Below are 15,205 nucleotides of genomic sequence, written 5' to 3' on the forward strand. Positions count from 1 at the left end.
GGGGGGCCGCAGCGCCGGCCGAGGGTCTCACAGCGCCGGGACCAGCAGAAAGCCGCGCCTGTGCGAGCAAGCCAGTTGAACATGTGTGTAAGAAACAACAAGAAACAGTAAGAACAGTAATAATGATGATAATAAAAGAAAAAGCCCAGAAAAAAAATTGAAGTGTGAAAATTTTTTAATGACGTTCCAGCGGAGAAGGTGGTCCGGCGATGTGACGAGAGCTTAGCAGCTGTCCCCCGACTTATTTATTTTTTTCTCTTTTCTCTTTTTTTTCTGTTTTGTGCTGAGCCAGCAAGGAGACAAGAGAAATGACAGGGTCGGGGGTGGGGGGGGGGAGGGGGTGGGGGGGGGGCGTGGTGAGCCTCTCAGTCACCGCTGGACAAGGACCTTTGGGTGTCAGCACCTCACAACTGTGACGGTGTATCAAAGCGAGGTCCTGTGTTCAAAAAAATACAAATAAATAACATTAATAATTATAATAATAATGATGAAAAGGCCTCGGTGCAGCTGCTGGTTGGCTGCCGCCACCACTGCCGCTGCTGCTGTGATTTGTTCACCGGGAGACAGTTTGTGTGTCTCAGAGCAAGAGTAATGTGCCTCGGTAAATACGCTCTGGCATTTCTGCCGCCTAACTCCACCGCCATGATCATTTATTTCGCTCTCCCTATCTCCCTCCTCCCACCTCCACCACCTCCTCCAGCAGCAGCAGCAGCAGCCACAGCAGCAGCAGCCCAAGCCTTCGCCGGCTCCCCCCTTCTTCTCCCCTTGTCACAGTTAATGACTGGCTGGCTAATTGAAATATTGTTTCGATGTTGCCGCGTTATTACCGCGAAGAAGGTTAAGTTTACTGAAAGTTTACGATGACTGGCCCGAGATTAATACACAGAGCTTTTATTAAAATTCATATAATTATGCGGCAGCCATCAAAGGCAGCGTGTGGCTCCGCATCGGAAGGGGGATGGGGGCGTGGGGGGGGCATGATTGAAAATTGCAGCGACGACCCCCCTCACCCCTCCCCGCCTGCACACAACCTCCCTCCTCCCTCTACCTCTCTTCTCAAATGATAGTCAAGCAGCCTTATGAGAAAAGAAAGGGCCCTTTTCTCATTAATATGTGGGAGGCAGGTTGTCCCTGTAAGGCAGGCCTCCTGAGAAGAAAGGTGTGTGTTTGTCCTTTGTGCACTGATGGCCTCGGCAGAAAAGCAGGTCCGGCTCTGCAGGCGGCTTTGTTTTGCACCTGGGATATTTTAGATGGCCTCTGCAGCCGAGGGTCTCCTTACTGCTTTTACAGGTGCAAAGAGACATCGAGGAAGAAAGATGGGGATTGTATGCAAGCCAGTGTGTGCATGTGTGTGTGTGTGTGCATGCGTGCAGCGTGAGTTTGTGACTGCATTTAGAAAAAAATGACTTGTTGTGGCGTTGCACAAGTGGTTTTTTTCTGAGGCCTTTATCTCGGTGAGAATTAAAGGTCACATATTTTTCCCACTTACACATTTTATCTTTGATTTCCGGTAGAGAACCTTGAGTATGTGTAATTATCTCCCCAAAAAACGTTGTAGATCTCCAGAAAGCTGTGCATTTAGCCCTCTGTTTGTAGCCTCCTGCAAAATCGATGGTTTTCAGTTTCCTGCTCCACCTGATGCTGCAGCCCGACCAACAAGAGTCAATAATTAACTGGGGTTTTTTGGTTGTTTTTTTTAGCATTGTTTGTTTGCTTTTTTGTCGCATGCCTCCACATTCTACTCATTTACATCGTATCCTCAGAACAGCGTAATTAGCCCTCTGTTAACAGCCTCCTGCAAGACCTGTTTGTTATTTTATTGCCGCTAAAACCGATGCTTCTCGTGCTGCTATTCTGAAAGGAACAAAAGCCAATAACGTCTGGCCGGTAGGTGCATAAGTGAGGCCGCAGTACCCTTGGTGACATCACAAAGGGCTGTTTTGGCGCACTAAAGGACGGAAGTTCACCAGCAGGTGTGATGTCTGCAAACACTGGTAAAGTTTGCAGCGCACGAGACCTTTAAAAATCCCCCGCTGAGGTCAAACCGACGCAACAAGCATGAGCGCCATGACTTTCACTCGGTAATTAGTATTTAGTTAGTGGTTCCTCTGCCTGCTTTTCCCCCGGTGGCGGCGGCCCGTGCGGGTTTTAGGTGGTACTCAGGTGTGCGCTCTCTCCGATGGCTGAGCATCACAGTTTACTTGGCGCCGATAAGCCCACCAGAGGAATTTTAAGCCGCACGAAAAAGTCAGTAAATTATCTGCCACGTTTAGGCGGGGAGCCAAATTCCAAATTAATTGTGTCCTTTCTGCGGGTGTGGAGGGGTGCGGAGGGGGAGGGGGGAGCCAGAGATTATGCTCATCCTTAAAATGTTTCCCAGACACCAATTAAAAGGCATTGATCTTGTTGATTTTATGTTGTGGGGAATTTGCATAATCTATTAAAAATGCATGATTCATGAAGCGCCGGCTTTTGCCAGAGATCTGGATTCTCGGCGACGCGCAAAATACTTTGGAGATAGAAATCTTTTGTGTCCTCTGCTTATCCCATTAAGGCTCAAAAAGTACCTGCGTGCGCAGCGGGGCCCAATAAGAAAGGATTTAAGGGCATTGTGCACATCATCGAAATTCAGACCCGAGAAGCCACTTCCATTAAAACGCCTTTCTCTCTCTCTCTCTCTCTCTCTCTCTCTCTCTCTCTCTCTCTCTCTCTCTCTCTCTCTCTCTCTCTCCCTCCCTCTGTCTGTCTCTCTCTCCATCGCTCTTTCCCACCTCTCCTCCACATGAACGCTGCATCACCTGCTAAATAGTCGCCCTTTTACCCCATAAAAACACCAAAGGGTTCCATGAATGTGGCGATAGGACAATTGCACATTGTGGGGTAATTTCTATTGTTGATATGGGAAGTAATTTCTTTGATGAATTCCCTCCGAGAGCTGGATTTCATCTCAAGCGCCTCTCAATTCTTCTTGCTTCGAAACTGCTTGAAATTCAAATAGTATATATGAGCTGTGGGGGAATTTATGAATAGCAGCAGCAGCAGCAGCATGAGGAGGAGGAGGAGGAGGAGGAGGAGGAGGAGGAAGAGGAAGAGGAAGAGGAGGAGGAGGAGGAGGAGGAGAAAGAGGGGGAGGAGGAGGAGCAGTTCTGAAAGTTTTGTGTGTTTGTGTGTGTGTGTGTGTATTTTCAGTAATAAATGGCTGAGATGGCCTTGATACGGCCGATTGTCCACCATCTCTGCGGAGGCTTTTTCTGTGTGTTCCTGAAATTAGTCAGAGCCCACCTGTTTTCTTTCTTGATGGCGCTTCGGGCTCCTTGCGAGCGCCGAGCAAATTCCCCCTGAGCACTCAGTGGGAGTTTTTACACGTCTCCGCTAAGCGACGGCATACTGAAGACTCTTTAAACGTGTTCCCTGCTGGGCCTGTTAATGGAGGCCTCCGAAGGCTCCACCACCCCCCGTGTCAATGACACCTCACAGCCTCCCTTCAGCAGCTGTCTCGCTGCTCTCGTTTATTCCCTCGCGTTTAACTCTCTTAACAAAACTTTCTTTCTTTCTTTCTTTTTTAAATCCCCCCTCCTGCAACAAACTTAGCTATCAAGCATTGTATTAGAAGAGCAGGCAGCTTCTTAGGATGAGCGGCAAAAGAAAGTCCTGCAAGCAGCAAGCAAAAATCACATTTTCAGATATTTTGCACCTTTTCCTCTGCAAAACAGCCACGGCGCTGCAGTTGTGTATCCTTATGTGACACTTTTTTATGCACCTTATGCAACAACCAAACAAAGTCGCTGTCAATGCGACCACAGAGGTTTCAGATGTGCTAGCAAAGCTGAGACTGTTGGGAGAGTTTGGTCCGGAAAGATTTTAGTGTAATGTACGTCTGTTTATTTGAGATTCAAAAAAAAATGATATTCAGTGGCAGAGAGAATCATCCATGCCCACAATGAGAATCAGAGACCAGCAACAGTGCTGTGTACTGCAAAACTGCTGTAAAGTCTTATACGCAAAAAAATGCTGTTTAAAGAATTCTTTAAAAATTTAAAAATATTGATAAATACTCCATTTTCGTCAAGGGTTCGACAAAAAAAAAAATCCAACTTTCTGCATGACCTGCGCGCACATGAGGAAAAGCTTTCAGTCCTGTTCTGTACAATAGTGAAATATCAGTCACCTCCCGACAAGTGGCTCGTGTCCGCTCCCCACAGGCCCGGCGCTGCCAAAATTAATGCTTATTTCGTCTTCACAAAAGCAAACTAACCTTTGAGCACACATTTGATAATGAATGACTTTCAGTCCGCGTTTGGGGAATTAAAGCAATTTGGCTCTCCAAACATCCTTTACTTAGTTGTAATTAATTAGGGTACTGAGATTTTTTGGCTGGTGATAAATGGCCCCATTTCGCGTGTAGCCCGGAAAATGGAGGTCAGAGATTTTTTGGTTGTTGTTGTTGTTGTTGATGTTGTTGTTGGTAGCGAACATGAAGGTGTCCCTGTCATGCTAAATTTAATACTCTTGCAAACAAAGGAGTCATTCACAAATGACTTTGTGCCCGTGCCAAATGAAAAGAAGGTCACCTCGCCTTTTTTTTTTTTTTTTTTTGGGTGGAGGGTGAGAGGGGGGGAGGTTCGTTTGTTTGTTTTGCATTTTAAGAAATGGATGTTGTGCTGAGGGAGGGGGAAAAAAGAGCTTCATCTTTCTTGTCAGGCTGTTGCGGGTTGAGATTAAGCCAAATATTCTTTATGCATCCCAATGAGTCCATAGCGACGGCGCTACGCAGCGTTCTAGAGCAAAACAGCAGCTATTCCAAGACGGTGAGCAGAGATGGAGACAATGTTTTCTCAGCTCGGCGGCGCAACAGGCATTGTTGTGCAATGGCAAACAAACAAGGAATTGGAGAAAAAAAATCTTTGACTTGATTTTCGCAGGGAAGGACAAAAGCGGGCGGAGAAAAAAATAAATAAATGGATTCGCTGGCGCTCAATCTAAGAGGACTGTCAGAGGGAGCGGACGACATAAAGACGGCCATCATTTAATGAGAATCTGGACACACATCCCTGTTGTAAAAAACAACAAAGGCTAGGAAGCAGCTAATGAGGCTATCATCGCTGCACAGAGAGTTCTCCGAGCCGGCGCCTCTCTGAAAGAGGCCTTTAAAGCGGACATGGAGCAGCGGCCACAAGGCTGCAGGCCACGTCTGCCAAAATGCACCCTGGAACACACAGAAACCGGGATTCAGACCAGGCTGCGCTTATTATGACAGACAGAGTCAACGAGCAACAGCAAGAAACTGTTGGATGGCATGAGACCGGCGTTAACCAGGCAATAAAATCCCTTTTTTCCGATACTTGACGTGAAGTTAGATTCGTCTCGACATGACTTGTGTCAGAAAATCGATTTAAAGCTTCTCAGTCCAACTTCCCTCTCACTGATGGGGAATTCAAGAGAGCAGTCAGAGAACATGCGTTTAAAATATTTTTTGTATTTTACAAATATGGCAGTTTTGTATTTGTATTAGTGTCGCATATTGCATTTTTGGGGATTTAAATTCATCTTAAATTAAGTAAATTTTTGATGAGGCTACCTGGCTGTTCAGGAGAAAAAACTGCTGTCAAGTTTCTTTTAAGCAAACCGAAAAACCACAAACAGCTCGGACAGTGTGCAATCAATCGTAACAATCCAGTTTTTACATTGAATTTTTTTCATCGCCTACAATTCCAAGACGTACGCAGCCGCCTTTAAATGGCAAACATGGCGCAAAACCTTTTAGATTTGATGTTATGTGTTGTCACCCACTGTGTTGCCTGTATAGAAAGACAACAGTGTTTGACTTTGCTGAACTGTGCATGTGTCTCTGCTGTAGCTGCTCCAGGGATGAGAGAGGAAAAAAGATTGTGCCTGTGTTTGCCTGTGCTCAGACAGCCAGAGAGGAGTTAGCAGTGCCTGCGCGTACGCGTACGCGTACGCGCACGCACACACACACACACACACACATGCGCGCAGGCACAGTGGCCACAGTTACCCTCGTGGTGGACCCCCCACCTATGCAGGGCTCCCAAGGCTCCTTTTGACTCATGTGCACTGGCTTGTGGCTAACTAATTCTTGTTATAAATGAAAGGTCTGACGTGAGGTCCGTCTTCTCTGCGTCCTGGAGCTGCAACTGGACACGTCTCAGCAGGCCGTCACTGCTGAGTGATGCTAAAGTTACAGACAGCAGTTATTACTGCGTGACATAGTCCTGCTCCTGCATTTCTTTTCTTTTCTTTTATCTTCTTTTTTTGAAAGGTCCAAGAGAAAAGTGTGTTATGATAAGTGGCTTTAAGAGGGCTTCAGACTTTCAGTGGTGCAAGTTGGGCAAAGATCATGGAGCAAAAGCTGCAATGCAGTGTTAATGGACCATTAAATGTTGTTAAACTGCAAAGGAAAACATGTCAGCACCCACCCAGGGCCTTTAGAGTTCAAGTTTAATTTTAGTGTAAATGTTTAAAATTCATGGGGAATTGTTTCTTTGTATTTAATAAAAATAATAGTAATAATAAACCTAGTTTCTCACTCGAGATTTCTAAATTTGTCAAAAATCTAATTTCTTAGAACATTTATTAAACAGGATCAAATTCTATTAGCTGTTCCCATGTATGTATGAGCTGAAGTATTTTTCCAGAGGAAATTTTAATTAAAAAATAAATTAAAAAAAGAATCAACAAAAAACATAAAAAAATATCTCTAACTATTAAACTGGAAAAAATAAATAAATAAATGAATAATTAAAAAAAAAAAAAAAAAAATTTAAATATTTATATTTTGTTTTTCTCCTGACGTAATTTCATCATGAACTTCTGCTGCCAATTGTAACCCTTAGAATTAAAAATATATATGAATTCCACTGTTTTCATCATAACCTGCCTGCTTTTAATTGGCTATGAATGTCTTTAATGGGCCATAATATTTCTTGTTTTTGTAGCCTTTCAATATTCACAAAAGGCCTACATCCATCCATCCATCCATCCTTCCGTCCATCCATCCATCCTTCCGTCCATTCATTCATTCAGCCACTTCACAGGCCCATGTAGCCCCTGTTGCCTCCATGGCTACTAAATACCAGGATACCAGGAATCCTTTGATCCCCACATTGAACAAGTGCTCATAATGTTTCACATGTATTTCTATTCAAAATGAAAAAAGCAGGCAACTTTTCTTTTTTTTTTTTTTAAACAAATTCCATTTTACACTGTGAAAATTTCATGGCAAAGAAAACATTTCCAAAGCAACAACGTGCCTTCTTTTACGCATCCGTCTGTTTTCCTGAACTCTCCGAGAGGTAGCCGCCGCGTTACGTCTCCTGGCCGCTCATTAAAAGTGCTTTGAGTCCAAGTGGCCCTTGCAGCTGACAATGTGACAGGGGCCTCTCCCGCCCCTGGCCCCTGCACAGATTGGGGTTACGTGCCGTTGTCTAAACGGCGCGGTGGCGAGCGGGGACGGCCCAGCCGTCACTCTCAATTACAGAGCTGAATGTCTGCAGCAGGACGGGGCTGACGCAGCGGCGAGAGGCCGGCGTGCTCGGACTTTACCGCCGCGCAGGAAAAGAAAGAAGCCTTATGGGACTGGGGGTGGGTGGGGGGGGGAGGCTGCCGTATTTTGACACGTCCGTAATGCGTAATTAGGGACACCATGTTTTTTTTGTTGTCGTTGTTGTTGTTGTTTTCCAATGCGATCGGTATTCCTGTGGCCCCAGTCGCAGCGCTCTCACTCTTTTAAGTTTTGCTTGTTAGAAGGACAAGGGATGAGCTCTCCTGCCTTTGACCCCATTCGTCGTTAAAAGTCAAAACTGCTGCGTTGGTGCGGCTGGCAGTGGCAGCGCTGAGCCCATGCCAGTGGTGACATCATGTTCGGCGGTGTTGTGTAACGGAAATAATTGTTTGGCTTTGTGCAAAGAAAGACGTCAAGCTAATGACGTTCATTCTGTTTTTTGTGACGGTATTTAAACTCCACAAACACTTCTATTTTTTATTCAGCTGTATTTGTCTATTTGACTTTTATATATGTATTTATACATACATATATAGGCATATACATATAAGTAAATGTTATATCTAACATCTCCATGACTGTGGGTCAAACTTTGCCATCACTAATCAGCCATTCATCAAAATGTTGAACTACATCCATGAATTAAAACTGGGATCCAGTGATGACGAGTTGTGTTTTTTTGTGTGTGTGTTTTTGTGTGTGTGTGTGTGTGTGTGTGTGTCCACAGGCCGAGACATGGCCAACACAACCTTACCTGGCTACCCACCGCACGTCCCGCCCACAGGCCAGGGCAGCTACCCGACCTCCACGCTCGCTGGAATGGTTCCTGGTGAGTTTTGAGAGATCACATCGCCGCTTCTGATTGGTCACAATACACAGACGCTGCAAATAAGTCACACTGGCAGGCTTTGACTAAACAGCAGTCTTGAGTGAAAACTAGAAAATGCCCAACACAGCTTCTTTTTCCTCATCTTTTTAGTTGAAACTCACAAAATACAGGGAAATTGCTCATCTGGAGCATTTCTCCTTATTTATATCTAAGTAGAGAGCAGGTACGGCTTTAAGGAGTTTATGCAGGAGCCCAGAGGGTGAACACTCTCAGGGTTTGGTGATTTTGCTCCCACATCATCAAGGATTTGAGATCAAGAGAGACATCAGAAAACAGGAAAAGACAATAACAGAGTCTGAGAGTGAATTCTTGCAAACTGGGAAATTTGGCACCATAATCTTTACAACCATCAGTTCTTTGCCGCCTTTATACAGGAGGAGGAGGAGGAAGTCTCGCCAATGCAACAGACAAACAGGCAGATTATCTTGTAGCGCGCAGCCCTCAGTCAGGAGGAACCAGTGCAGGGTGCGGCGGCAGGAGACCTGCGAGCGCATTACCACACGATGCCACAAATATTGACCTGCGGTGTACGAGGCCCCGCGCTTCCTGATATTAACTCGGTGTGTATGATTGGATTAGACAGGCCCAATAAGTGATGGGAGATGGTGGGGGGGGGGAGGGAAGGGGGGGCCGTGGGTCACCCGCCTTCCTTCCTGCGTTCTCTCTCCTCGCCGCCGTCGTATTGGCTCATTATCTGCCGCTGCCACTGCTGCGGCTGCGGCTGCTGCTGCTGCTCGCACTGGCCGTCGATAAACAGCCCCGGAGCTGCGGAGCATGTCCGTCCCCCGTCCCCCCAATACCCTCAGCCCCCACCTGCCCCCCCAGCCTCTACTTAACCTGCAGTTCGGGTTCAAAGCAGACAGTTAAGGGTCAGAAGGCAGCGGCGTGGGAGCACTGTAAATATTCAAATCTGTCTGTTTTTCCAGCGTCGGCTGTGCGTTGTGTTTTCGTTTTTTTTTCTTCCCCTCCACCACAACCCCACGGTAACGCAGGTGACTTTTTTTTTGTTGCCATATGGTCATTGAATCACACGGCTGGGGGAACCGCTGGAGTGTGTCCCGCGTTAGCATATCAGAGAAGCCATCGCAGGCTCCGCCCCCTTCCTTTTGTCTCCATTTGGGAAGCTCTCCTTATCTCCCCAGTCAGAGAGATGACGCTCAGCGAGCAGTTTGTACTCATCTCTCAGCTCAAGGCCTCAGTGCGTAACGTCCATTAACAAGGGCAACTCTCTTCATGTCGACCCCTGTTTTCTGATGACTTCAAAACTTTAAATGGCTATTTTAACGACAACATCAGATAATGGAAGATGAACAAGATTTTAAATGTTATTTTTTATTTATTTTTAATCCAGGTTTGTGCTTTCACCTGCCATCTGGTTCTCATCTATTTGATTTATAATCCATCTGATTGACCATTTAAAATACAAAGATGCATTTTTCACTTGTTGTTTTTACATGGGCAAAAATGAAACAAATTACAACTGGCCCATGTAAAAGAGCCACGGCTCTTATTTTGATTATCGTGGCAATGAAAATACTTCACATTTGACCGGGGTTAAGTTGGTGGCCTCCTGAGGGCAACGAGCATCTTCTTAGTCTGATGTGACTGTGAAGTCGAACAAGAAAAGATCAAAGGCCAAAGGAGAAAATCACGTTTGGAAGCCGCTGATATTTTCCACCAGACTATTTTGTAAATACAAACTGAATTCAGTTTCACCATTTTTGACTTTTTAAAATAACGTACCCGTCTTTCCACATTACACTACTGCAGGGTCGGCGGCTTCACTGGCTTTACTTTTGGACAACCGCTGATAAAATTGTGAAATCGCTTTGAAGGGCGGAAAAAAAACAAACACACAAAGCGTCAAGTCAAACATATTTTTACTTTCCATTTGTCCTGATGTGGCGCAAAAAGCGAAAGATGAGGGCCTTAATCCCATGGCTTGTGGTTTTGTGTTACAACCCATTCGTCTTGTACACAACCACTAAGATTTAGTGACAAGCGCAAAACACTGTTAAAGCAGAGCCATTTCTCAGCAGCTTCGTATAAAACCAGACCTTTATTGTCTCGTAAAAGGCAGAGAAGGGGGAAAAAAAAACAGTGTTGAACCACCAATGTTCCAAGTTAACTTCCCAAAGCAACACAGTTGTATCCTGCAAAAAAAACAAAAAAAAAAACAAAATGCTGCAGCTCACTCACGGAGAGGTTGAGGGGTGGAGCTCAGGGTCCTGATCGGAGGTGTGCGAAATTCCTGGCAGCGAGGATTTATTGCATCATATGAAAAAAAAATGTATGCATGAAACAGTTTATTACCACTCTGTATTTATTAGACGGGGCTCAGAAATATAGTGGAGGAAGAAGAATGGGCAGATATCCTTAAATGGGACGGGGGAAGCCGCCTTCAGTGTCACATCCTGTATTGTTCAGTGTTGCATAACTTAAGTGAAATGAAAAAGAAATAAATTACTTGCCTGACTGCTCGCACAACGATGACTATCATTTTTCTCTTCCTCTCCCCCAGCCCCTCTCAAATTGCCATCCCGGCTTCTGAAAGACGAGAGACGGGGCTGGCGTGTGAAGGGTAATGGTTTTGACGCATTGAAATGCTAATTGATTTGTTTTGTTTTGCAGGGAGCGAGTTTTCGGGGAATCCCTACAGTCACCCGCAGTACACGACCTACAACGAAGCCTGGCGATTCAGCAACCCAGCGTTACTAAGTAGGTATAACATCAGAAACGGGTCCAGGACTGTTGGTTGACCGTAGGCTGAACCCCCCGTTTACGCCCGAACAGGGGCCGTCAAAGTCGTTGCCATTCATTGGCATTCCCAGCTAATTAGCTCTGGTTTTAGCGCAAAAGTGGTAAAATTTGGCGCGACAGAAAACAAAATCGCAGCAAGAGAAAAGACTGATTGTTAAAGATGCACTGAGACCCTTTCGGGACTCTGAAGCCATAAAAAAATGCTTTTTTCTTTTTTAGAAGAAAAAAAGATTTACAAGGAAATTTGCAGACCAGGTTCCTTTGGAACTGAGATGAGGGCTTAACATTATACACTATACTATACCATACCAAAAAGAACAGGACACTAAAAAAAAAAGATTATAATCAGAAAGCAGTGGCCCGAGTAAAAGCCACCTAAGAAACCTCCATCTGTCTTTTCAATTCAAAAGACTTTATTGCATTACATTAATGGATTAATTGATAGATATTAATAGATATGTAACAGATAATAGATATAGCTTTATTTGGAGTAGCGGGGAGACGGGCAGCCTTTGTCAGACACCGTGCAGACTGTCGTGTTGCGGCCGAGCGGCTGATGATGATGATGATGATGATGATGATGATGATGATGATGATGACGCGTGAAGGGTGAAGTGGCTGTCTGTTTCATATGGTCCGTTCTTCTGTTAACTTTCAGGTTCCCCTTATTATTATAGTGCCGCGTCGAGAGGCTCCGCCCCTCCCACTGCTGCCACTGCCTATGACCGTCACTAGTTACCACGGAAACCAAATCAACCTTCCAGACCATGGCCTTAGCCTCCATATTGCCCCGGTGTGAGCGGCATGGTCCACTGGACTCTCAGCAACTCTGCATCCAACCGTCCCGCCTCCCGTCCCGCAATGACTTCTGGGGGATTCCAGACCACTCCTCTCCTCCTCTCTGCCGCTGCCCCATTCCTTTCCTTCTCTTTTTTTTTTTTTTTTGGGATACTCAAAGCCAAAAAGGAGGGATGAAAAAAATCGACACCAGACAAGCGATTGGTCACCACACATGCAGTCAAAGAAGAAAAATGAACAATGACAGAGGGGGAGAAAAGACTGAATATGTCAGAATTTATTTCCCTCCTTATCTCAGCGTCGCAGCTTCATCCCATCTTGGATCAATACTGTACATTCCGACCCTTGACGGCCCTCAGCGGGGAAGCTGCCCGGAGCTTAAAGATGTAGCAGCAGCAGCAGCAGCAGCTCCTGCTTTCTTTCCCTCACAGTGAGATCAGAGGAGATTAGCAGCGGCCCGACGTCACTGCACAGCTACTCTTTTTGGTTTTTTTCTCCTTCTTTTCCCCTCCTCAGCCATCCAACCCAAACGTTCCCGGACAACAATAACAACAACAAAAAAAAAACATCCAGCATGAGTAAAACGATCGCCTTCGATGCCATGAGAAGATTAGTACATGTTCTCTGTGATACACAATCAAGACGTGCAAAACGATTTGAATGAACTACAGTGAAGGAGGGTCAAAACAGAGGGAGGACATGACAAACATCATCACAAGCCGCCGTGGCAGGATTTCAAGAAGCTAGTAAATATGTTCTTAAAATATTTCCTTATTTTTTATGATTTCTCTTGATTTTTTTTTTGATAATTCACGGTGACTAAACTGCAGACTGGTCGACTTTTAGTGTTTTACTATTTCCTGTTCGTCCGGATAAGAGCTAATCAGGCAAAACCTTGTGTGTGTGCGTGTGTGTGTGTGTGTGTGTGTGCATGTGTGCGTGCGTGCGTGCGGGGTTTTTTTCTTTTCTATTTTTTTGTTAATTTTGCACTATTTTGGAGGTTTGTAACACTGGAGCGCTATTATGCAGACAAATGAGGACCCATATTTGCTTCACTTCATAAAATCGACAAAAAAAGAATTACTGGAAGTCTAATGAGTCTCAGTCTGTTGAAGCCACTTACACCTGTTTTGCTTCCACCCCTTGATATATCCTGTGATCTAATTTATCATTCACCTCGACGTGCACTCCTGTGTTCCTCACACACTCTGACTTTTATTTAAGTTGATTAAGTCTTTGGCATTCGACCGCGTCACCAGGAGACCCAACAGCCATCCTGGATGAGCATCCACCCTTTCTTTCAGACTCACCAGTTGATTCTGATGACTCCAATGATGTAAAAACAATAAGAAATTAAAAATTAGCGGGGCAACGATTTCAGCTGAATGCCTTAAAACATCTGCTCCCCAACATTTCCAACAATTTCTTTGAATCAAGCTGGTCTCTTTATCTGCCCAGTGAATGTATTTGCACCATTTGCCAAAGACTTAGTTCTTGTTAATGTTTATTTACAGGCTGCCTGTTATGCATCATGAGCAGTATTATTATTATTATTATTATTATCATTATTATTATCATTATTATTATTATTATTATTATTATTATTATTATTATTAGGAAGAACCCACATTGTTCATGAGTAAAAAAATAAAATAAAGTATATGTAAAAATTCTATGCAGTGCAGAGATGGTCATCATATGCATACTCAGCTGTAAACCTAAAGGTAGGTGGAGTTTAATTTAATTGTTCCTTTATTTACCAGTCACTCATTTCGTAGGAGGACTTTCTGTGTGTGATGTGACGACGCTTTCTCTGTAAATACAGTAAAGGAAAAAAAAACTTTGAAAATGTCTTTCATGTTCATGGGTATTATCACGCTCATTATGCTGGTCTCACTTGTACAATAATAAAAGTGTCTGAAATCTTTTACGCAAACGGGGCTGCATGTTGTCTTTGACCGTCCTGTTGCATCATAGACTGTGTTTAAAACATTCTGATTTACTTCCACATCACTATACAATGCAGGGGTGTTTACTTTAGGGACTATATGAGGCGAACATTAAATTCAAAGGGCAGAAATCATGGAAATGTACACAATGAGGTCCGGTAGCTCATCACCAGAAAAATGTATTTACTTTCCACGTATAAAGATCACATTGTGCTCAGTGGCTGCAGCCTCTAAATGTTTTCTCCATGATTTGGATCACTAAGCAGCACATAAAGTGTTTAACCCCTCCCCTCTTTGTGGAGCTGAATCAATTTTCCTTTTTTTTTCCCGAGCTGTGTGCCTGAATTCAATTTGTGCCAGGTTGCGGCGAGAGATTTATGCATGAAATCCTTCTGAGAGCTTATTTCCACTCTTTTCTTTTGCCGCCTAATCCCTCCACCGCCACTGTGTATGACTTGGTTATATCATTATTGATTTACAACAAGTGGACACTGGCCTGATGAGGGCACAGTGATTTGTTTGGGATTTTTCCCGGGCGGGTCATAAGGGGCGGGGGGTCAAAGCAGCAGCAGCATCAGTGGTCAGTGCATTTTAAATGAGACGGGGTTGAAGTAATGCAGTACATGATGAGTAGTATGATGAGTACAGTTTCAGTTCTGACTTTGTTGGGACGGGGAGTCGCGCCTTGTTTGTGGTGTTTGAAGCCCCCTTGTGCGATATTTAATGAAGTGTTGCCAGGGAACAGAAAACACATATGTATGTTTTTAGAGAAAGTTCTTCAATCCAAGTATTTCACTGTGTGTAGACATGGTGTGAGTGCAGGCAAGTCACAACAAGGCCGTCTTGGTGTTTATTCACATTTTTATTTTGGAAAGAAATGTTTTGCGCAATCTCTGATTTTTAAATTTAAATATATGCTGAACCGTAGTTTGGAATAACATATAATAATCTTTTTCTGCACTTCTGTTCCTTACTAAACCATTTTTTTGTGTCATTAAAATATACATATATATGTATATATATGCATATGTATATACAAACACCACTTTGACAACTACAAGCATGTGATACATTGTTTCATAAAAAAAAAAAAAAAAAAAAAACAGGCAGCTTTAAAAAAAAAAATATTGTGCCAATTCCGCAAAGCAGCGTTTCTGATGCAAGCAAAATATGCATTACGTTAAAGTGACATGATAGAATGTTTTGGAATTAGCAACATTTGATTGTATTTCTAAAAAATCAGATTGGCGCTACAGACTGTCAAACAGCATAGGAAAGACACGAGAT

General features: G+C 44.1%; 1 protein-coding gene across 2 annotated transcripts in view; it reads left to right on the plus strand.

Annotated features, from left to right (window-relative positions):
* The window catches only part of pax2b (paired box 2b), a 31,691-nt gene extending 17,788 nt beyond the window's left edge, over nucleotides 1-13,903 (plus strand). Inside the window, exons 8-10 of one of the 2 annotated variants that reach the window (XM_076028161.1) lie at nucleotides 8,250-8,351; nucleotides 11,043-11,129; nucleotides 11,830-13,903. In XM_076028161.1, the coding sequence (XP_075884276.1) occupies nucleotides 8,250-8,351; nucleotides 11,043-11,129; nucleotides 11,830-11,906 (266 nt within the window). In that variant the 3' untranslated portion in view covers nucleotides 11,907-13,903. The remainder of the gene's footprint in view (nucleotides 1-8,249; nucleotides 8,352-11,042; nucleotides 11,130-11,829) is intronic. The other variant, XM_076028160.1, reaches the window with a different exon arrangement.
* Nucleotides 13,904-15,205: the final 1,302 nt, after the last annotated feature.

Source organism: Nelusetta ayraudi, unplaced genomic scaffold (assembly GCF_046127955.1).
Source record: "Nelusetta ayraudi isolate G7.1 ecotype Tasmania unplaced genomic scaffold, CSIRO-AGI_Nayr_v1 ptg000022l, whole genome shotgun sequence".
In the NCBI taxonomy this organism is placed as follows: Eukaryota; Metazoa; Chordata; class Actinopteri; order Tetraodontiformes; family Monacanthidae; genus Nelusetta; species Nelusetta ayraudi.